This window comes from Carassius gibelio, chromosome B20 (genome assembly GCF_023724105.1).
Source record: "Carassius gibelio isolate Cgi1373 ecotype wild population from Czech Republic chromosome B20, carGib1.2-hapl.c, whole genome shotgun sequence".
NCBI classification, from domain to species: Eukaryota; Metazoa; Chordata; class Actinopteri; order Cypriniformes; family Cyprinidae; genus Carassius; species Carassius gibelio.
This window is the reverse complement of record NC_068415.1, coordinates 27528995-27549497: the sequence shown is the minus strand read 5'-3', so window position 1 is coordinate 27549497 and position 20503 is coordinate 27528995. Positions and strand designations below refer to the sequence as shown.

Below are 20503 nucleotides of genomic sequence, written 5' to 3'. Positions count from 1 at the left end.
ACATACAAAAATCAGTTTTTTGTTATATTTTGAATATGACTAAGCGCTTCACTTGAATTAAATTAGACATACTCAACAGGAAGATGTACTGAATTCCAATCTAAAGAAATCTTTAATTCTTTCTGCCCATTAGGCCTATAAACTTCCAGAGCTTTTAATTTTTTTTTCAAAATTACTTCATTACATTGATTCAAATTGCAATTCTTCATCCTGTTACTACTGCAAGTTTACTCCGCTTCGCACACCAGAAAAAAAAAAAAAATCCTACTGTTTTCCAAGTCTGATATATTTAAACACATGGTTTAACAAATTTTCTATTGTGCTCCCTCTTTAACTCTCTCATCACTTCTCAGTATGTTTGATGCTTTACTAAGACAAACACACTATTAACAGACATACACAGATCATCTGCTGCACAAGCACCTTTTAAAAAGTAGTCATTTCTTTCTTTGTGCTCAAAGCTAAATAATAATCTTTTATAGCAGAATCTGAACTCCATATTCTGAACTCTGATTCTTCCGTTTATCTCTGTGAAGCTGCTTTGACACAATCTCTATTATATAAAGCAATATAGAAATAAAAGTGACTTGATTATGCATGTAGTTATCTTAAAGTGTATAAACCAACACTGAGAATCTAACACATCCAGTAAAAAAAAAAAAAAAAGCCCACTGACACAGAGAAGTTTAATGAATAACACAAAGCATCAGATGGGTTAGTAGAGAATATGTAGTGCCTGTGATAAAATTCAATTAAACAACTGACTAGGATCACTTAGTACATGTCCTTCTAGCACATGCTAAAGATGTTCATGCAGTCAAAATGTGCCAGCTGCTTTTTGTAAACACTATAAATTAAGCACCCATACATATTAACAGTTTTATACAGGATATATGTATTGATATTTTTCCTGATATAAACAGAAACTCCCTGTATACCACATTGTAACTTCCTCACAGTTGACAACGAGCTTGGGACATTAAATAAGCATGTGTTCTCCATCATTTGATGTTTTTGGACATATGGACATTTTACAGTCAATGTAGATCGTTCCTCTCATTCAAGTGTATCTTAATGGTTTACTTGGTCCAGTTCACATGAGAAAAGAATGGATGAGACTTAATATCCTCCACACCAGCGACTCCCGAACCCAGCCGCTCCACTGGATTATACTGCAACAGCTACAGACAGAGAAAGAGAGAGCATGAGTGGTGATTACAGTAGAATGTACTTTTCTTAAAGCAAAAGTTAAAGGCATTATGAACTGAGAAACCAAAATTCCCTTGATCATTTGACATACACTTTATTGACAAAAGCATTGGGACACCCCTTTCTAATGAACAGGTTTGACTACATTAGTAATTCCAATGAGTACTTAATGTTTAAGCATATAATTATATTCTATGGAATTGTGTGCCTCTAATTTTATAGTAAAAGATTGGACAGGACCCTTTTCTAATCTAATGACAATGCCTCTGTGATTATGGGAAGGTTCAAAAAGAAATGATAGATTGAGTCAGTGTGGAAGAACTTTGACCGGTCTGCAGAAAGCAAAGTCCTGATTCCCAGCTGAACACCTCTGGTGTGACTTTAAATCACGTTCGGGATGCAAAATGCACCGGCTACATTCCAATGACCTATGTAGACGTTTTTGTCTGGCGTACAAGATTGCGAAGCTTATTTAGATGATATGGTGGTGTACTCAAATTGCTGGGTAGATCATATGAGAACTTTTGAAACCATCTTCACTCTTTCAGATGATACCTCACTTATACTAAATTTGGCAAAGTGTGAGTTTGCTAAGAAGGATGTAACATACTTGGGGAAAAAGGTAGGCAGAGGATCATTAAAACCTGTTGAAGCAATTTTTCGTCACATTTTAGTATCGCGTAAGCTTGCTCAGAACCTCGCCGGAGTTGATACGAAAAAAGTGTCTGGAAGAAGGTACAGGTACAACTTTTACACCATGGAAAACCAGACAAAGGCTAGTTGAGCCGAGCTGGTAGTGTGTATTGAAAAAGTGCCACTAGAATTCCCTATACCAACAAATAAGCTGGAACTCTTAGAAAAGTGTGGATATTATTGAGGGTTTTGTAGAAATGTTTCTACTATTGTTCTTCCTTTAACAGAGACATTTTGAATGGTCTGATGATTGGGAGCATGCCTTTTTAGCAGCAAAAGATCAGCGAACATCAAGCGGTTACCACCATAGGGCCAAAAGGTTCTATGAATGATAAGGAACAGTTCCAGTTATGATTCCACTTGAGCTCAGATCAGCACAATTAGGAGCCGTTCTCAGCCCGGAGAATGCATACAGTGACATTGACACTGAGGATCGGTCACTTGCATGTTGTCTGGCTACTAGTTTCTCTCTGTAGGTGGCCAAGTGCACCATTTGAGCAAAAATTAACAAATATCTGATCATGTCGACTAGCACGAACTGGCACAGAATGGAACAGTTAAAGGTGCCATACAAAGCAAAAATCACTTTTATAAGGTGTTTGAACAGTTGTATGGCAGCAGCATGTGAAAAAAAAAAGCCTATAATGGTAAAAATCCAGCCAAACATTGTTTTATAATTCCAAAATAAAATCATAAACAGTCTCTCCACACAAGCAGTTCCAGACTATGATGACATAGTTGGTGAAAGTCCCGCCCATCTGTGACGCTTTCTGCCCTATTAGCATATACACAGCCCTGAGTGAGAAGCTGCGGTCCACCATTACTGTTCTCCTGCTGTAGCTGCTGGAGGCACAATGTCAGCACCAAAGAGCCATTAAAAGTGTTGTGTGTTGGGATGCACCAATTAACATTGGAGTCTCCATAGACCGCTGAGGACACAGTGGTTACATTTAATTATTCAAAGGAAATGTCCAGGACTAAACAAAAAATGGAAAAGTCCTATAATTTGTGCTAACATTATACATCGGACTTGACTCTCTCACAAACGATGGTCATCTCAGAGCTGGAGTTGTGCAAATATTGCTTCTGAAAGAGGGATCGATACCAACACTTTGTGCGCAAAAGTCCAGATGCCAGACAAAGTAACCATCACGTGCCTTATTTTGTTTTTCCAAAAGAGTTTTTTGGCTCTCTGTAAGGCTAATGCTGCTAAAGCATTACCATTGCCTCTGCCTGTATATTTCTGCCTGTTTTCATTAGAGCTGCCTTTACGTGCTATACGTAATGTGTGAAAATTGTGTTTGGAAGCGACATGTGAGGTCAGTAACACGGTCACTGTAACACCACTATTCCACAAACATGCACTTTTAAAGCTACAACACTCTTCTGAAAAGGGAGCAAGGTTGCCACTCCCGCTGACATGAAAAGCAACCCGTAGGAAAACCACATTTGAAGGGAGGGGGAGGACCAGTTAATTTTCATTTAAAGGGAACATACACATAAATAGAGCATTTTGGCTCATACCCTAAAAGTGAAAATTTGAAAAAGGTATAAAAAATTATTTGTGGGATATTTTGAGATAAAACTTTGCATACACACTCAAGGGACACCAGAGAACAATTTAAAATATCATATCAATGCATTCTATGGAACCTTTAAACACTTCAGGTATGACGGAGAAAAGTTTAGGCTTATTTGTTTTTTTAGTTCCTGACACCTTTAAGACTTACAGGGAGCTGCCTTCAAACATCCAAACAGAAACAGTATGTATTACAGTAAGGGCCGTTTCATAGTCAACGCATCTGTACGCATACGCGTCCCTGAGGCTACGCATCGTTATGCTTCGGCCGCCATTATGCGTCGGTGCGTAGCCAAATGTGTTGTTCTAGTTTATGATACGCGATGCGCCGATGCACGCAATACTATGCGTTGTCGATGGGGGCGACATTGCAAGTATTGTACATTAATTCAAGTATATTGTGTTTACAGAAGAAGAAGGTTTGAATACAACGGCGGGAGAAGAGGAAAATTTATGCGAACTTATACGTATTCATCCACAATTAATCTCTGCGTTGCCTTTGTTGCCGCCGATGTAAAATCAGCAACAGAATACACTCCTCTTCAGTTGCCATTGTGATCTGAATATCACGCGACCCGACCCTACTAATATCACCCGACTCTACATGCATGCATCGCCCGTGACGCTTGCGTCCACTGTTTAGACTATGAAAGGGAGCGCGTCACTCGCGTCCTTCGCGTTGCTTGCTCGCGTTTCTAGCGTTGACTATGTAACGGCCCTAAATGCAAACAAGTGAGGTATGTTTCCATTTAAACTATTTCCCTATGATAAACTGAACTCAGAAAGAGAGGGGAAGCCTGTCTTAGACACTTCGGTAACCGTGTACCCTCACTTCTGTTCTCTAGGTGACATAAATTAAATGTTTACAATTGTAATACATACCTGTTCCAGCAGAGAGCGTGCTTCCTCCGACACAAACTCAGGGACGTTCAGGGATGAGTGTCTTCCAATGCCAGCAGGATGACACTGATATAGAGACTAAACGCACACACACCAAATTGTACACAAACAACAAATTTGAGTCCTTCAACATTTAAGTATTTTGTATTTAAGCAGAGATACATAGAAAACACAAAACCCTTCGCTATAATTTGTCACACTTAAATCAGTATATATATATATATATATATATATATATTTGAAAATGATTCACTAAGGATAGCACATCTGTTGATGAAATAATCTCACCTTTCCGACTATGAGCTCAAATAAAAGGGCTCCTAAACTCCACCAGTCACACGCTAATGTCTCTTCGCAGATTCCACCCACTTCTAAATGACAGAGAGAGAAAATTTTTTTATGGAAAAATCATCGAATAGTCGAATAGTTTCAAATCATTAAACAGGTTTGTGTTGCCTGACTTTGATTATGTGTATTTCCAGCACAGTTCGCAGTGCAGGCTGCAATATAACAAAAGTAAAATTAATTTTTTTTATGTCTCTCAGAAATGCACATTTAACAGTAGCTCGAGTTGACAGTAGTAGTACCTTGCGTTAGGATGCAGATGGAAACTTATGTTCATTAACAAAAACAGCAACATCTGTAAAAATTATAACAACCTCAATTTTAAATGGTTAAATTGAATTATTCAAAAAAAAAAAAAAATCTCTAATTTTTGCCAAAACACCTCGTTTCATTTAGTGTTACTGCAGTAAATACATGGTAAATGATGGTGCTTTGTAAATTTAAAAGCCTTCTGATCAACAGTATACTGCAATAATTCTCATTATTGAAGCTCTACTTCAAATATAATCCGTTTTATTTATTATAATAACTTATTATAAAGAATGGCCATTTCCCCATTTGATATATACTCAATACTGTTTGGTTACTTATATTTGCTGTTTCTCTTAGTTGATTGGTTCCAGCCAGCTCTGTTTTGTTTGTCAGATTCTGACAAATTTCTCTCTTGCCCTGGCGTGTGCTTTTCCCCCTTGATCTAGATTTAGTTAGGTTTCTTTATTGTTGCAAGCTAAATGCCAACTGCATTAAAATAGACTATTGAATCTGCACCTCTCTTCCTGCACCCTCCCCAACAATTGTGAATCCAGGCAAAATCTGCCTGTACTGTTAAGAAAAACCCTGAAACTTTTATTCTTTCCTCTTTCAGAGTCAGTGAATAGTGAGCTAAAAAAAGAAAATACAGTGCATTTAATGAAAAAGCACAAATACAGGACAAGACTGTGCCTATAAGATTAAGACAAGCTGACCTGGTGCACAGTACATCTTAGAGAGGGCGATCGGGTCACATGACTCCTCTACATCACTCCAGCTACAAAAATAGGTGAGCTGCACACGACCTGAGAGAGAGAGAGAGAGAGAGAGAGAGAGAGAGAGAGAGAGAGAGAGAGAGAGAGAGAGAATAAATAAAGTTATTATGTAATGTGTGCTAGTCTCTCTTCAATTGTAATTTAAGACCCCATAAAATGATTGCATGAATGATAATGTCCCATTGTCCTCATTTGTAAGTAGCTTTGGATAAAAGCATCTGCTAAATGAATAAATGTAAAAGTTAATGTAAATATATACACACTCAATGAACCCAGTGGATTTGTTAGCAGTACTAGGTAATTACATAAAAATTGTAGTCTGTTACTGATAACAGATTACACAATGAAAGCTGTTGTTAGTGATCTAGGTTATTTGTTTTTATATCAACATCACAAAATGCATTAAACATTACATCACAACAGGGTTTTCCAAATTGAGCTTTAATGCAAGAGCTGCATTGGGACTGTGAGTTAATAAAAAAATCAAATAAATGAAATGTGAGGTGGCAGTTCCCCCTGAACAGCAGCCAATCAAAACTATTTGTCTTATTTTTTGTCCATGGGTGTTCTTGCTTATTAATAAATGTTCACCTTTTGACTATGATTGTAAATTCTAATAATTTTGTGTGTGATTTAGAATTTTCAACCCATTTTAAGCCACTAATTAAGTTATTTTTAAACAATAGTGGAGTTAAATCAATCAATCAAGCATGTGTTCTGTCCAACATTTAACCAGGCTGGTTTGCCAAATAACCCAACTAGCTACTAACCTAACTAGCACTAGCCTGTACATTTAAAATTGATATCAACTATTAGGAGTATTCTTCTAACACACAAATGCCATTCTCAAAAGCCAATATGAAGGAACAGGTCTTTTGAATAGTGTAATGAAGCAAGATTGATTGATTCACCTGCGTGGTTTAGCAGTATGTTGCTGGGGTTCAGGTCCCGGCATATAATGCCCTCCTGATGCAGAGCATCCAGAGCCATAACCATGTCAGCAGCCCAGTTCCTCACTAGAGCCTCTGGGATGCGTGTGTCTAATGAAACTGCGGCCAACTTATCAAGCTCTTGAAACAACCTGGACACTTCCTCATCCCCCTGTTCTCCTAAAGTACCTTTGGACCTCAAGCCCACTTCTCCATGCTGAACAAAGTCCATCTGAGTTCCAGGAACAGCTGCGTCCAGTGTGCCAGAGAGCTCAGGGGAAGACCGAGTCAATGAGTCTGTTCTAAAAGATGTGTTTGATGGTCTGTGTAGAAGAGGAGAAGTGGCAACATCAACGGACTGGTCCAACTCCTCTTTCTCTCCTCTCTGTAGAACATCTGGCCTGCCAAATGTAGGAGAGGATTTGGCCACTGCAGCAAAAGCGATGTCTTGAGTGATAAGCTCTTTATCTTGCGTGTCCACTGTGCCATCTTCAAGCACTGGCAGATTGACCAATAAATCAGGCGGTTGTCCCTCAACAGCACAGCTGACAGTGGCATCCTCCAGTACAGCCTCTTTAAAGGAAATCACCGGCACCAGATCGTTCGAGCATTGATCACTATCAGATGTCCAGACATCCGACACTTCCTGTATCGTCTCCACTGGCTCCTCTGTGAGCTCTGAACCTTCATCTGAGGGTACAATCGATGGCTTGCAGGCTTCTCTCCTGTCACTGTGGAAGAGCTCCATTGGCGGTGACTGGTCCGGATGGTCCTCAAAGCCGGCTAGTTGCTCTTCCTCAGTGAACAAGCACAGCTCCTGCATCGATATCGGAGAGCACAGACTATCAGTGCTCAACACGGAGCATGTATGTTTCTGTGTTAACAGGGGAGCGAGTGAGCTGCGGTCCTCATCTGGATCCAGCTTCTCCTGCTCATACTCATTGCACAGTGTCAAGTAGCTGTTGGTGCACTCCTCTTCAGAGGTGGCACCAGAGTCTGCCAGTTGGGGTGCTGAGGGATTCTCCCCGAGGCTTAGGGCTCGAGAATCCACACTGCTGGAACCGGTGTCTACAGGGTTCAGGGTTGAATGTACCGCTACAGAGTGAGCTTTCTGGATGAAAGGTATGTTGAAGCTTTCTTCTGGACTGTTCTCACGCAGATACTTGCAGATATGAGACCACAATTTACCACCTGAGGAGACAGAGGAAGCACTACTCAACATCCTGTTTACACGATTAGGCAAAAAAGCAAAAACAATGAAAACAACTCACCCTCAGCATACTGCAATAAAAGAAAGACGGAGTCCTCTGATATTATGTATTTCTCCAGTTGTACCATGTTAGGCACGATACGAGGCAAAATAGTTTTCTTAACACGTCCACATGCACTGCTTTTCCTTAAACCCTGCACACACACAGAAGTCATATCAGGACATAATCAGTGGTCCTGTATTTGTAGTTTATGCCTACACTTTACTGTAATGTTAAATCTTTACTGTAATGTTACTGTAATCTCTTATAACGTTGTCTTTTCTCCCACATTTAATACAAAGTCCCAAATACAAAAGGAAATTGAATTGAATTTAGAAATTGTAATTTTAAGGGCAACAAAACTTTTATGACAGTTTGGTACAGAACAAGGCAGGGGATTTTACAACTATTACTATGCAAATAAAAATGAAACAGTCAATTTAAACTGAAGCACAGCATATCTGTGGCCCATGGCAGTTAAATTATAAGGTGTTATTTACTGTAAATGAACCACTTACTTTCAAAATAAATGTTTCCTGTGTTCTTCTATCCATCACCAAGAGAACCTGCACATGAATTAAACAAACACAGGCATCAAACAATGTTTAACCACAAATACTTTCTTAGGAAAGTGTTGTATAAATCTGTGCTCTAACCTTCCTTTCATCTAGGAATTTATGCAGTTTGACACTGAATCGGTTCACTGTTGATTCAGGTCAGTTCAATAACAGGTGTCAACGTTTCAAAATTTACCAAATTTGAAATGAAGATGCTTAATCAATAAAGCAGTTCTACAAATGATAATACTGTCATTAAAATCCCTTCACACTGGTGTTTTTTGGGCTTATTTAGACAGGCTCGTATAACCCCTCTACTTAAGAAACCTACCCTTAACCCATCTTTTTTTTTAACAACAGACCGACTTCCCTTCTTCATTATATTGTAAAAACACTTGAACGAGCTGTGTTCAACCGAATCTCTGCCTTTCTCACACAGAACAACCTCCTTGACAGCAAGTAATCTGGTTTCAGAAGTGGATATTCAACCGAGACTGCCTTGCTCTCACTTGTTGAAGACCTAAGACTGGCAAGAGCGGAATCCAAATCTTCAACAGTTATCTTTCTGGATATGTCTGCTGATTTTGACACGGTTAACCACTAGATCCTCCTGTCAACCCTTATGGCAAAGGGCATCTCAGGAACCGCACCCCAGGTCCTTCAAGTTGTCTTGGAGAGGTGAGGTGTCCAAGTCGCAACATCTTACTACCGGGGTGCCTCAGGGCTCAGTTCTTGGACCACTTTTCTTCTGTCTACATGGCACCACTAGGTTCAGTCATTCAGAAACATGGCTTTTTATATCACTGCAATGTGATTACACTCAACTCTTCTCATTCCATCCTGATGATCGAACAATAGCTGCCCGCATCTCAGCTTGTCTAACAGACATCTCTTGCTGGATGAAGGACCATAACATTCAATTTAACCTTGCCAAGACAGAACTGCTTGTGGTTCCAGCAAACCCATCGAAAACAGCCAGAAACCTTGTAGTTATGATTGATAATCAGATAACATTCTCAGACCACATTAATAAAACTGTCCGGTCCTGCAGATTTGCTTTATTCAACATCAAGAAGATCAAGCCTTTCTTTAGGAACATGCTTCACAAGAGATGAGATGGGAGCAATAAATAATGGCTTGGCTTTCATTTTAATGAACTATTCCTTTAAAAATTTCCATAATATTTTGTGTTGTATACAGTAATGATCATAATGCAGTTTTAATATTGAAACATAATATTGTACCTTATCAATAATGCCCAGCACTCTGTAATGCATTAGCTCATCAGAATGAGTCTGCTCAGTCCACAAGCCACCACAGCACTGCGAGCCCAATGCCTGAAGACACACCCAACAATGACAAAACAAAAAAAAAACAGATGTAAACAACACATAGTCCAGGCAATATGACTAATAGGCTAATGTAAATGTTTAAGAGCCACATTCATAAAATGTGCACTCATTTATAAAACGTGTTCACTCACTTGGTTCACTTTTACATCAGTTACATTTTACATTTTATCAGTTCAAAGTAACTATAAATATGGGCATTTTGTAAATGAGGCCTCATGTTTGATTGTGAAGGTGAAAGATCACACACACACACACACACACACACACACACACACTGACCCTGCTCTGAGTGGAGCTCTGACCCATGCTGTCTTTGAGCTGTTCAGAAATGAGCTCGGCACGCATCAGATATTCAGCTGTCTTCCTCTTCACAGCCTCCCTTCTGCTGGGACTTACCTCCCCTGAAATATATGCAACACATACACTCGCAATAAACGTCCACTCCAAAAAGTGAGTTTGGTTTATTTGCTTAGTATTAAAAATATGTGCAACTTCACAAGTTTAACATTTGGAGAGAATGAATCACTACAAATGATGATGTAGAACATAACAAATATAAAATGACAATTTATCCATAGTGGATTGTTACATATTCTAATTAAGCTGATGCTAAAGTGCCCCTTTTAAGCTTTTTCCTACAGTTTATATATATATAGTCTGTCTGTAATATAGCTGTTTGTGAATGTAAAAGGTCTACGATCTCCTAAAAGAAAGAACTGATTCTGAGCTGTCTGAAATGAGTCATAAGTGATTGAGAAGCCCACGAACATGTATTGTTTGGGTAAGTGTTTATTATTCAGCTGCTGTTACTGATGAGCTGTATACACTGTCCATGTTTTCTGTAATAAGAAAGCCTCCAGGGCTCAAATTCAGATAGTTTTGGCTGTAAACAAAATACTGTGAACTGTGAACAACTGGGTATAGTGGCAAATTTCTGCCAATAGTACTCACAGTATGTCACATTTTTGGTAGAAACCTAGGTGTGTTAAACTGTTTTCTCTTAATTGTGGTCAAGAGAAACATGCTTAGATGACTTTCTGCTAGAACCCTGGAATAACCGAGCACATGAAGCCAGTTCTGCATGTTGAAATAAAGTGTTATGCATTCAATTATATACCTTGCACACCCTGCAGCAGAAGATCTACACCTCTACGGTAGTAGGAAAATGCCACTGCAAAGTCCTGCTCCACTTCTTTCTGGACAGCTAGAGCGATCTGCTCACTGGCCTCTTCCAGGTAGTCCTTCTTCTCGGAGTAGTTCCTGAGGCTGGAGGTGAAGCTCAAAGCCCCTCCACTGCTATGGCTGGACTCTACTCCCAGCTGGCTTTGGGACGTCACTCGCTGCTGGATAGGAGAGGAGTTGCTTTTTGTTGTTGTGTGCCTGATGCTGCCTGATGCCATTCCATCATCCACTGCAGCCAGAGTGTCTCCATCAACCTCCAGAGAATTCAGCTCACTGTCACTGCTGCCACCTGTCATCAACGACACAAATCTAGCATGAATTCAGAACAGCTGACTTCCTGTTGGGCAGAGCTAATCACTAACTTTGAAAGTTGTATGGCTTTACAACAACAATATATTTGAGTCTGGTGAGTGTAGGACAATCCTGCTTCTGTAGAGCCATATTCCAGCGGAGTTTAGCCACAGTTCAACACAACTGAACCAGCTTTGGTCTTCAAGATCACTCAAATCTTCCGGGAAGTGTGTTGAAACTAACTGGAGTTAAACTCTGTTGGAAAGTGGCCCTCAAGCAGCAGGGTTGTATAGCTGACCCCCTCCCAACTTTAGTTAAAATGGGGCACTACAGAGTCCACTTACACAGCATGTCCAGCATGTCTGCTGTGTGCCCCTGGATTTCATATCATTTTAAGCATACAAAGAGCCTTAAAAATACACAAAGAAAAGTATTCGAAGAAGGATATATTAACATTTAGGATATAGAATGTTTTGCAATTTTATTTCATCCATGTCTTGAAATTAGCCTTACACAGTTTGAAACGATTTTGTTGAATATAAAAAGACTATTTAAAAGCCTGTTGTATGTCTCAGTGCTATGTCATATGATAGCACTAAGACATGTGATGTCCATGTGATAAACCTCAAGATTACTCTAAATCACTGAACAAATTGAGAAGATACGGGAAACTTCTTGTTTCCTCTTTTTTCCAATAATGTATTTCCTCGCAGTGGCGAAACCATTTTTAATAACAAAAATCTATTTGAAATTAATCATATTCAATGTCAATGCCAAGATGTTGAAGGAGTTACATTTATTCATTTTGTAGATGCAAAAAACAAGTGATCATAAAGAAGCTAAATGAAGGAAGTGCTCGTAGTGAAAAGTTTCAGGCATTGTTCAGAGAAGTACAAACTAGACAGGGAGAGATTAAAGAAGAAAAAGCAAAGGGTTCTTTTAGGATGAAGTCAAATGATGACAAAAGACACAAATTTTCAGGTGTCAATAAAAATGTTAATGGTATTAGTCCTGAAATTTTGTCATCATGACAAGATAATTCACACAATCATAATAATATAATAATTCAAACTCTCACTTACGCTCATGTTCACATGGGTTGCCCACTGTCAAATCATCCACAACACTGATATCTTTAGAAGCTACGGAAAGGCAACAGAAAAAATACCAAATTAAATAGCTTTTTGTACAGTTATTAATGCATTTTGAAATAACATAATCATGAGTGATCATATTATTCACTAGTGTGTGTCAAATTATGCAAATCACTAGCACAGCAACACATACTATATTGTTATGCTATAATGCTTAATTACAACAATTTGAAATTAATAACAATACATTTACTTAAATCCAAAATCATAAGTTTTGATTTAAAAACACTATTAAGTATTTTCGGGAATACAAAAATTAACTTTATTGGATGTGGGCCATTTTTTAAGTGTGACTTTAATTTAACAAAGTGAGTTTGACACTTTACGGATGATCTTACCTTCAGAGCTGCTATCTAAGAGACTGTCGGCTAAGAAATCAGAGAAGGGCTCGGCTGGGCCGATGAGCTCAGAGCTGTCTTGCACCTCACCACCCTAAAACACACACAAGCCGCTTGAGGTTACAATGTTTACTTCCTGTGAGATGGGGAGGAAGTGATTAACAAAGAGATTCAGGAAATCTTTGTTCATTCTGTCTGACAAAAAAACAGACAGAATCCTTTTTTTTTTTTTTTTTTTTACTGCAAAATAGTACAAATGGAAATGAGAAGATGTCTAATAAGAGAAAAATGAATATAGTTAATTGCTAGGGTGTTCTGGTTGCCAGGCCATTGCTAGGTTGTTGTAGACGAACAAATCGTCTCATTAGATCTCTCCAGACCCTGTTTCTCATCTTTTGGATGCTCGACAGCTCTATGAACTGAAAACTGAAATCACCTGATCTGCTCATTACGTGCTAGTGGACACCCCAGTCAGCAAAAAAAAGCAGAGACAGGAAGTGCCTCATATCCTCCACACGCAGTGAATGATTTGGACCAAACTTGAGCTGTATGTTCGGTGAAGTAGGTTGATCGCACAGATTTGGCTATTGTTAGTCAAGCTCACAGCTCCACCAACTGGCAGCAGTGTATCACCCACAGCAGGTTTCGAAACGGTCCTCGTATTTCCCTCAATCACCTGAAGCTTTGTCAGAGTAATGTTAAGACACAACTGACATAAAATTGCAAAGTGACAAGCTGCAAACAGCATCTCTCGTTCAAACTCTCTTTCAGCCGTAGGTCATCTCGTCATACACTGAATACCAAGCTATTTATTAGATTATGATCACCAGTTGATTGACTGCCCTTATTTGTAATAATATAATTAATATCTTATTTCAGGACAGTAGTTCACTGGCATATAAATTAAGCACCCAGTAAAAGTCAGTGGCAAAACCTTAAATAGTTGAATGGTTTTCCAAAAGTTATTATAAATTATTTCTTCATGTTCAGAAACAAAGTGTGAGTCTGACACCTCCTACATGAAAAAATTCATAATCAAATTACTAAGCAACCACTGAATGGATTAACACAAAATAGGCATCATTTTAAAGCTTTAAATTTCAGCTTTTTAAAGAATTATTGTGATCTGTTCTTAATATATTACTATTTTTAACCACTACCTTGAACAACACAAGACAGGTGTCATATTTGAAAGCTTAGAGCCAGAGCTTTACAATTCATCATGTAGCCACTTCGATTAACTCTAGTGCAGAGTTATTTGCGGATTAACAGAAAACTATTTAAAAATCCACATCGCTCTATACACCATACCCCATAATTACAAACAAAACCAGACTAGTGATAACTTAGCAATTTTTTTTACGAAGAAAAAACTGACCATGCCATGAGGTCAGAAAGACTAACCCCTAACTGCAGGACTTTTATATGAGAGTTGCATAGGCTCACATCACATTTTATTATAAGGCTACATTCAGAAATAATGTGCTAAAATGGCAGTAAATTAAAATGTTTACATTATAAAACAGCATATATTTACACACACACACACACACACACATATATATGTAGCCTATACAAATACTACATATGATAAACACAGTAATTAGTTTCCTTTTCTCCACACCAAATCCCTCCAAAAATATGTTGTGTCTGTGTCATGAGGCACCAGCGCGATACGGTCATAGTTATACAAATACACAGAAAAATGGTCAAGATTCGCTAAATAAATAAAACTGTAAACCTTTTTAAAAATAAAGAACATTATTTTCTGCTGTCTCGTTTTCCTTTCTGTGAATTTTGGATCGCGTCACAACAATAAAACGAAACTCAGCCATTTTATTCTTTCGTTTTGTTGATCGCTCAATGATTTAAATGAAATACATTGTGTAGGCCAATATAGGCTATTCCTTTATATGTACACCTATAGTTTTATTCTGTTTTCTCCGTTCACAAACGCTGCAGGGCGCATGATCTGTTGAATACATTATTCCTGATTGGTTGACAGCAAATTTCAAATATTAAATGGAACAATGCATTAACGTTATTAACCGGTTAATGGCCATTTAAAATTTTTGATTTGAACACTTGATTTAGTTTCTGCTTCTGGTTCGGTTCCTGTCAGAATTTTCTTCGTTTCCAATTTTTGTTTTCGTTCCATTGAACCGGTTCAGAGGCCTGCTTCTAACACTAGCTTTCTCTATTCTTTTGATAGACATTTTTGATAAAAAAAAAAAAAAACACCCTGTAACAGTAATACTAATACTATCTACATATATATATATATATATATATATATATATATAATAATAAAAACACGTAAATGTAATGTGTGATGTACAGAGGGTGTCCTGTTACTTATGAAACAATGTTTCTTATTGGAATTCATCAAATTGAAGGCCTGTATTTAAAAATGCATATCACTGATTGACAGATGAATAAATGCAAATATCACTGAAAACAACCTGGCAGCTCTGATAGCTATCCCAGTTCATATACATACCTTAAAGAAATCCTGCATGTACTGGCTGCCATACAGAGCAGGAATATTAGCACTGAACTGCAACAAATCCTCAGAGCACTGCCTTCTCTTTTCAATCACAGACTCATCAAAACGACCTTCAAACACAAACACACACCTTAAGATAGAAGTAACATAATCTGAACAAACAACACTCTCAGGATTACATTTTCATGCATCTATTTTTATTAAAAATTTCCCATGCCGTAAATATCCTGGCATAGCAGATAATGTATTTCTTGGCCTGCAATATTTCACTGGATAAATAAATTATATTTTTCAGAAACACATTATAGCACGTTGGATATATCAGAGAAAACCTTATCTATGTTACCTTGGTGATATCTAAATGAGCAAAATATGCAACAACAATATTCAGTTCACCTCAATTACATCAACAAACATGAAGTACAGTACAGATCAATAAACTGCACATGTAGTAAATATTCAACACTGGTCCGACAAGGAAAGTGACAGTTCTGTAATTACTTTAACTACATTTTATTTTTTTAATTCATACTAACAATACAAATACTAAAACTGTGTAACTGGTTTTAACTAAAAACCTACCTTTTTCTCAAGTTCTGTCATCACCAATAGAGTTCAATGACCACAGCTAGCTAACGATAGTTTTAGGAAATGCACCCCAGAATAAATACACAATTTTAAGAGAAAAAAACCCAGCACACTCGGTCTCAATCACACACACACTTACCAAAGACTTTAGCTTTTGCGAAGGGAGGGAAGAGCTCTGACTGCCCATAGAGGTTTCTGTGTATCTGCCAAAGGTTTTGATGAAGCTTTTTGAAATCACTATACCTTTTCCACACTGTGATCTAGTGAGAGGGAATCAGACAAATAAAGACCTGTGATGAATGCCTGGTAATATCTCAACAATTTGACACAAAATTTTGCTATGCTTTGCAGTTTTCCAAACATTGTTATTTTACATAAGTCTAAATGAAACGACATTTGCATTACATTTTACTTCTGCAATATGCCAAAGTTGAGTCAAAAAAGACTCAACAAGATAAAAAAACAGCATTTTTCATTCAATTACTGCTGTAATCCTCATTACATTAACAGATAGCATAACATAACATATCATATATCATTGCTCTTTTGTTGTTTTTGATTGCTTCCATTGTCCTCATTTGTGAGTCGCTTTGGATAAAAGCGTCTGCTAAATGAATAAATGTAAATGTAACATGCATCTAATTACTACAATCACCTAAAGGATTATTAGGAAAACCATACTAATACTGTGTTTGACCCCCTTTCACTTTAAGAACTGCCTTAATTCTACGTGGCATTGATTCAACAAGGTGCTGAAAGCATTCATTAGAGGTTTTGGCTCCATCGTCTACAACAACAGCATAAAATAATGCTTCAACAGCTATTTGGACATTGGTCAACATCAACCAATGCTGAGTGCAGACTTAATGACAACACATTTACATATATGTTGTTTCAGTGACAGGTCAAGTTATTACATTGTGATGAAACATTCTGACAATATTTTACATTTACTCATTTAGCCGACACTTTTATCCAAAGCGACTTACTTATGAGGTTAACAGAATCAATCCAAACCAACAAAAGAGCAATAATATGTGTTGTGTCAGTCTCGGTTAGCCTAACCTTTAAAGCCTGTGGAATAATGTGCACTGATGAACCATTCACAGTTAGAATAAAGACATTTATGATTAATGTAATTAATTTAATTTTGTTTTATTTATTTTGAAGAGTGAATTTGTTTATAATTCTCACCTCCTGAATGTCCTCGGGGTTCTTGCGTGAAATAATCTGTGGAGAAACAGAATAATATTTAATATATAACTACTACATAGGCAAATGTCCTCGGTCTACATTATGAACAAAAATTCTGGTTTAGTCAGCTCTTTATTACGTGTATGTATGAGAGAAAAATAAGGAAGAGAATACAAAAACTGAAACGAAGAGCACCATCTAAAACACCATTATTATTAACACATTTACTGAATTGACATTACGTCTGTGTAAGATTCAGACGCATTTGAACTGATATTTCTGTTGACAGGTGTCAATCAAAGATTGAAGACTTAATACATAAGAGCGTTTTCCTCAAAGAGAGAAAAATAATAACAGGATTATGGATATGATGTAACACATCTGACTGTGACCGGTTCAGATTTACTTGCCATCAACAAACACAGCCCAAAACATGCATGTCATCACAGATGTAACCAAATCATTGATCAAATCATCCACTCTGATGTTTTATTAGTTTGTGTTAGTGTCCCTGATGAACATTAGCATTAGCACATGTACTCTACACCCCGGTGAAATGCCGTTATTCTCACCCTGGCCGTCACTTTATACACCGTGTAGCCTTTCTTGTGTGTCGTGGGGTCGGTGACCGTGTAGAATCGCACAATCTCGTCTTTGTTTCTCGCCGAGATCATCCTGAGACACGCATCGCCATAGCAGGACACTTAGCCTTACAATAGACAACAGTGCTACAGATCAGCTCATGAATAACCATCAGGCCGTGCTGACGCTGCATGCTAACCTTCCGGGGAGCGTCTTGACATTTAAAGGGACAGTTCATCTAAAATTAAACGGATCACATGATGTTGCCAAAAAAGATTTTTGTGTGTGTGTGTGTATTTGGTGTAATGAAATGGGTTTATTTAACATAAAAAACACATTATTTTCCAAATATTATTGTTTCTCCTCTATGCCCCGCCTTTCTGAAACTTGTAGATTTTTAACTAAGCTCATCGGTCTGAAGAGTGGGGTGCTCTGATTGGCCAGCTATCCAGTGCGTTTTGATTGGCCGAATACCTCAATTTAAATTCACGCCTTGCACACTTCAGTGCACTTTGAATGGAACATTCGCTTCAACCTGGAATCATGGTGGAATATCCTGTGATGTCCACTTCGCAAGGAACTTACTGTGCGTTTGAGTAGAACAAACATCTTGAGCGAAGAGAATCAAAATGTGCAGAGCAGGGAGGCGCTAAGACTGGAATTGAGAACCGCTGACATATACTGTCTTTTTACACATTGCGTTGCATCGTGCTGTGTAAACATGTCTGCATTTGTTATCGGAGAAACGACAAACAACAAACGCTACTCTACACTGCGCAGAACTCGTGTTTGAATCATCAGTGGCAAATCCTTTAAACATGTAAACATACTTACAGACTGCGAGTCAGAACAGCTGGAATTGTAGTCTTCTCTTCCAGGATCAGGAAACAGTCCTCCATAAAATGCACTGCACTGCACACATCTGAATATTTGGTTTTTCCTTAACCACTGATTTCCAGTTAGTTGGTAGGCCAAACAAAGAAGTTTCGCTTTCACAAGAAAACACACAGGATCTCCAGGACATGGTGCTAGCGGAAAAAAAAAGTTACGCCTTCTTTCTTTGCATGAACATTTGGGTGGTGTTATGCAGATCTTCCCACATCGTGATGTAGACATGCGGGGACATGTTTAAATGTGCTGTTTCAAGGGGTGTGGTTAAGTTCTATACAGAAAATCTCTTTGGATTTCAGACTTTAGTCTTTGCAACTTTAAGGGTCTTATCAATACACGAACAGCTTGTAACACTCCAAAGAGAAAGGAAAAGTTTGAATCCCAGCATATGACCCCTTTAAAATGTAATGATTTTCTAACCCTCATATCGTTTCAAGCCCATTTAACCAACGTTGGTTAATCTTCCAAATACGAATACAAACGGAGATATTCTTAATTTACCCTGGGTTCTGTCCCTCCATTGAAAGTGATCTGTGATCACATGACTCCTGAAATAGTTTTTTTTTTATTGAATGCTTTGAACATTAACACAGAAAAGCATTCATGACTGGGAGATTTGCAAATAATGAAATCTTAATTTTCGTTCACACTCTGTGCATCATAAAACAAAATTAATTAATAATAAAAACACTGAAGAAAAAATAAATAAATATAAAGACAACATTTTTTTGCTTTGGGACATTTTATCCCTCTTAGCGTCTCCAAATACATTTTAAATTCCTCTTTAAACACCACTAATCGTGGGGGAGTTTTGAAAAATTTACATTTATGAATGTAAAATTTCAGCGAAAGCAACAAATGATTTATTACATAAGTTATCTTTGAGAGGATCAGTCTTACAGGTAATCTTCAGTCTATCCAACAGAATGTATTAATGTTTGTACCAAATTACACTGAAAAAACAGCTGTTCAACTGTTCCTATCTCCAAATTGCATAACTGGCATAGAGTGTCCCACATTAAGTCTTACTCTTCAAAATTATTTTGCATGATAAATGTGATTCATCATTTTAAAATACACCTCTTTACGTTTAGGGTTGACAGTAAAGGTTAGAAAATTAGTTCTAATTTCAGATACTCTTTTCCTGTCATAATAACAAAATACATAAGATCTATTTACTGGTCCTGGAAATCAATGTTGTAAGACAATTCCTCAAAAATAATTTTTTATCTGCAAAGTTAACATTTCAAGTTAACAATGGTTGAATATTTTACTTCTTCCTTAACTAATTTAATAATCTGCATTGATATATTCTTAATTATTTTATCATACATTTTAGAAAAGCAACTGACATATTTACCATAAAAATAATCATAGTTTTTTGAGAGAGAGATGCAAAATTAGTTATGGTCCAGTGATGTTGAATTCCTACCTCTATAGTAAGTGTGAAGCTTGTCAGGTTTGGTATTTTTCTGAAAACAAAGATTTTGAATTTATTATTAAATTTTTGTAATGTTTTGGGAAGTTTTTTATTCGCAAGTCCAGATGGTTTAAATCTAAACTCAGTCCAAAATTGGTTAAGAACAGAAAGTCCTTAAGCTGACTTCTCTCTTAGATTTGTATAATTTAATGTAAAAGACAATTTTGGATTGTTTAATTTTATATTATATTCTTCTTAAATTGCTTTGATGCATGTTTTCATCTTAGTGTTTTACATTTCATTTAATTTATACTTTTCTAAAGTGCTTTGAGGAGCAACTTGTAAAGGTGCTATATTTATTATTAGGCCTATTAATCAGATCAAAATCATGTTGTTAACATCTTAATGCTGTAGTCACATTCAGCAGATTAGAGAAATAATATAGTTTACATTTTGCAATAATATAAACTATCAAGTTTGAGATGTGGTAGACAACATGGATCTCCATTTCGCAACAA

At 37.4% G+C, this 20503-nt stretch overlaps 1 protein-coding gene across 1 annotated transcript; it reads right to left on the bottom strand.

The window, feature by feature from the left end:
- Window positions 1-668: 668 nt before the first annotated feature.
- On the bottom strand, window positions 669-17869 carry rps6kc1 (ribosomal protein S6 kinase polypeptide 1). The gene is made up of 16 exons (XM_052586858.1): window positions 17665-17869; window positions 17093-17128; window positions 16038-16158; window positions 15305-15420; window positions 12805-12898; window positions 12395-12454; window positions 10957-11310; window positions 10119-10240; window positions 9732-9824; window positions 8449-8496; window positions 7952-8084; window positions 6663-7871; window positions 5692-5781; window positions 4670-4752; window positions 4364-4459; window positions 669-1181 (listed from the first exon to the last, which is right to left on the bottom strand). Exons 1-16 carry the CDS (start codon window positions 17764-17766, stop codon window positions 1080-1082), a joined length of 2859 nt encoding a protein of 952 aa, XP_052442818.1. The 5' UTR covers window positions 17767-17869; the 3' UTR covers window positions 669-1079.
- Between the last annotated feature and the right edge of the window lie 2634 nt (window positions 17870-20503).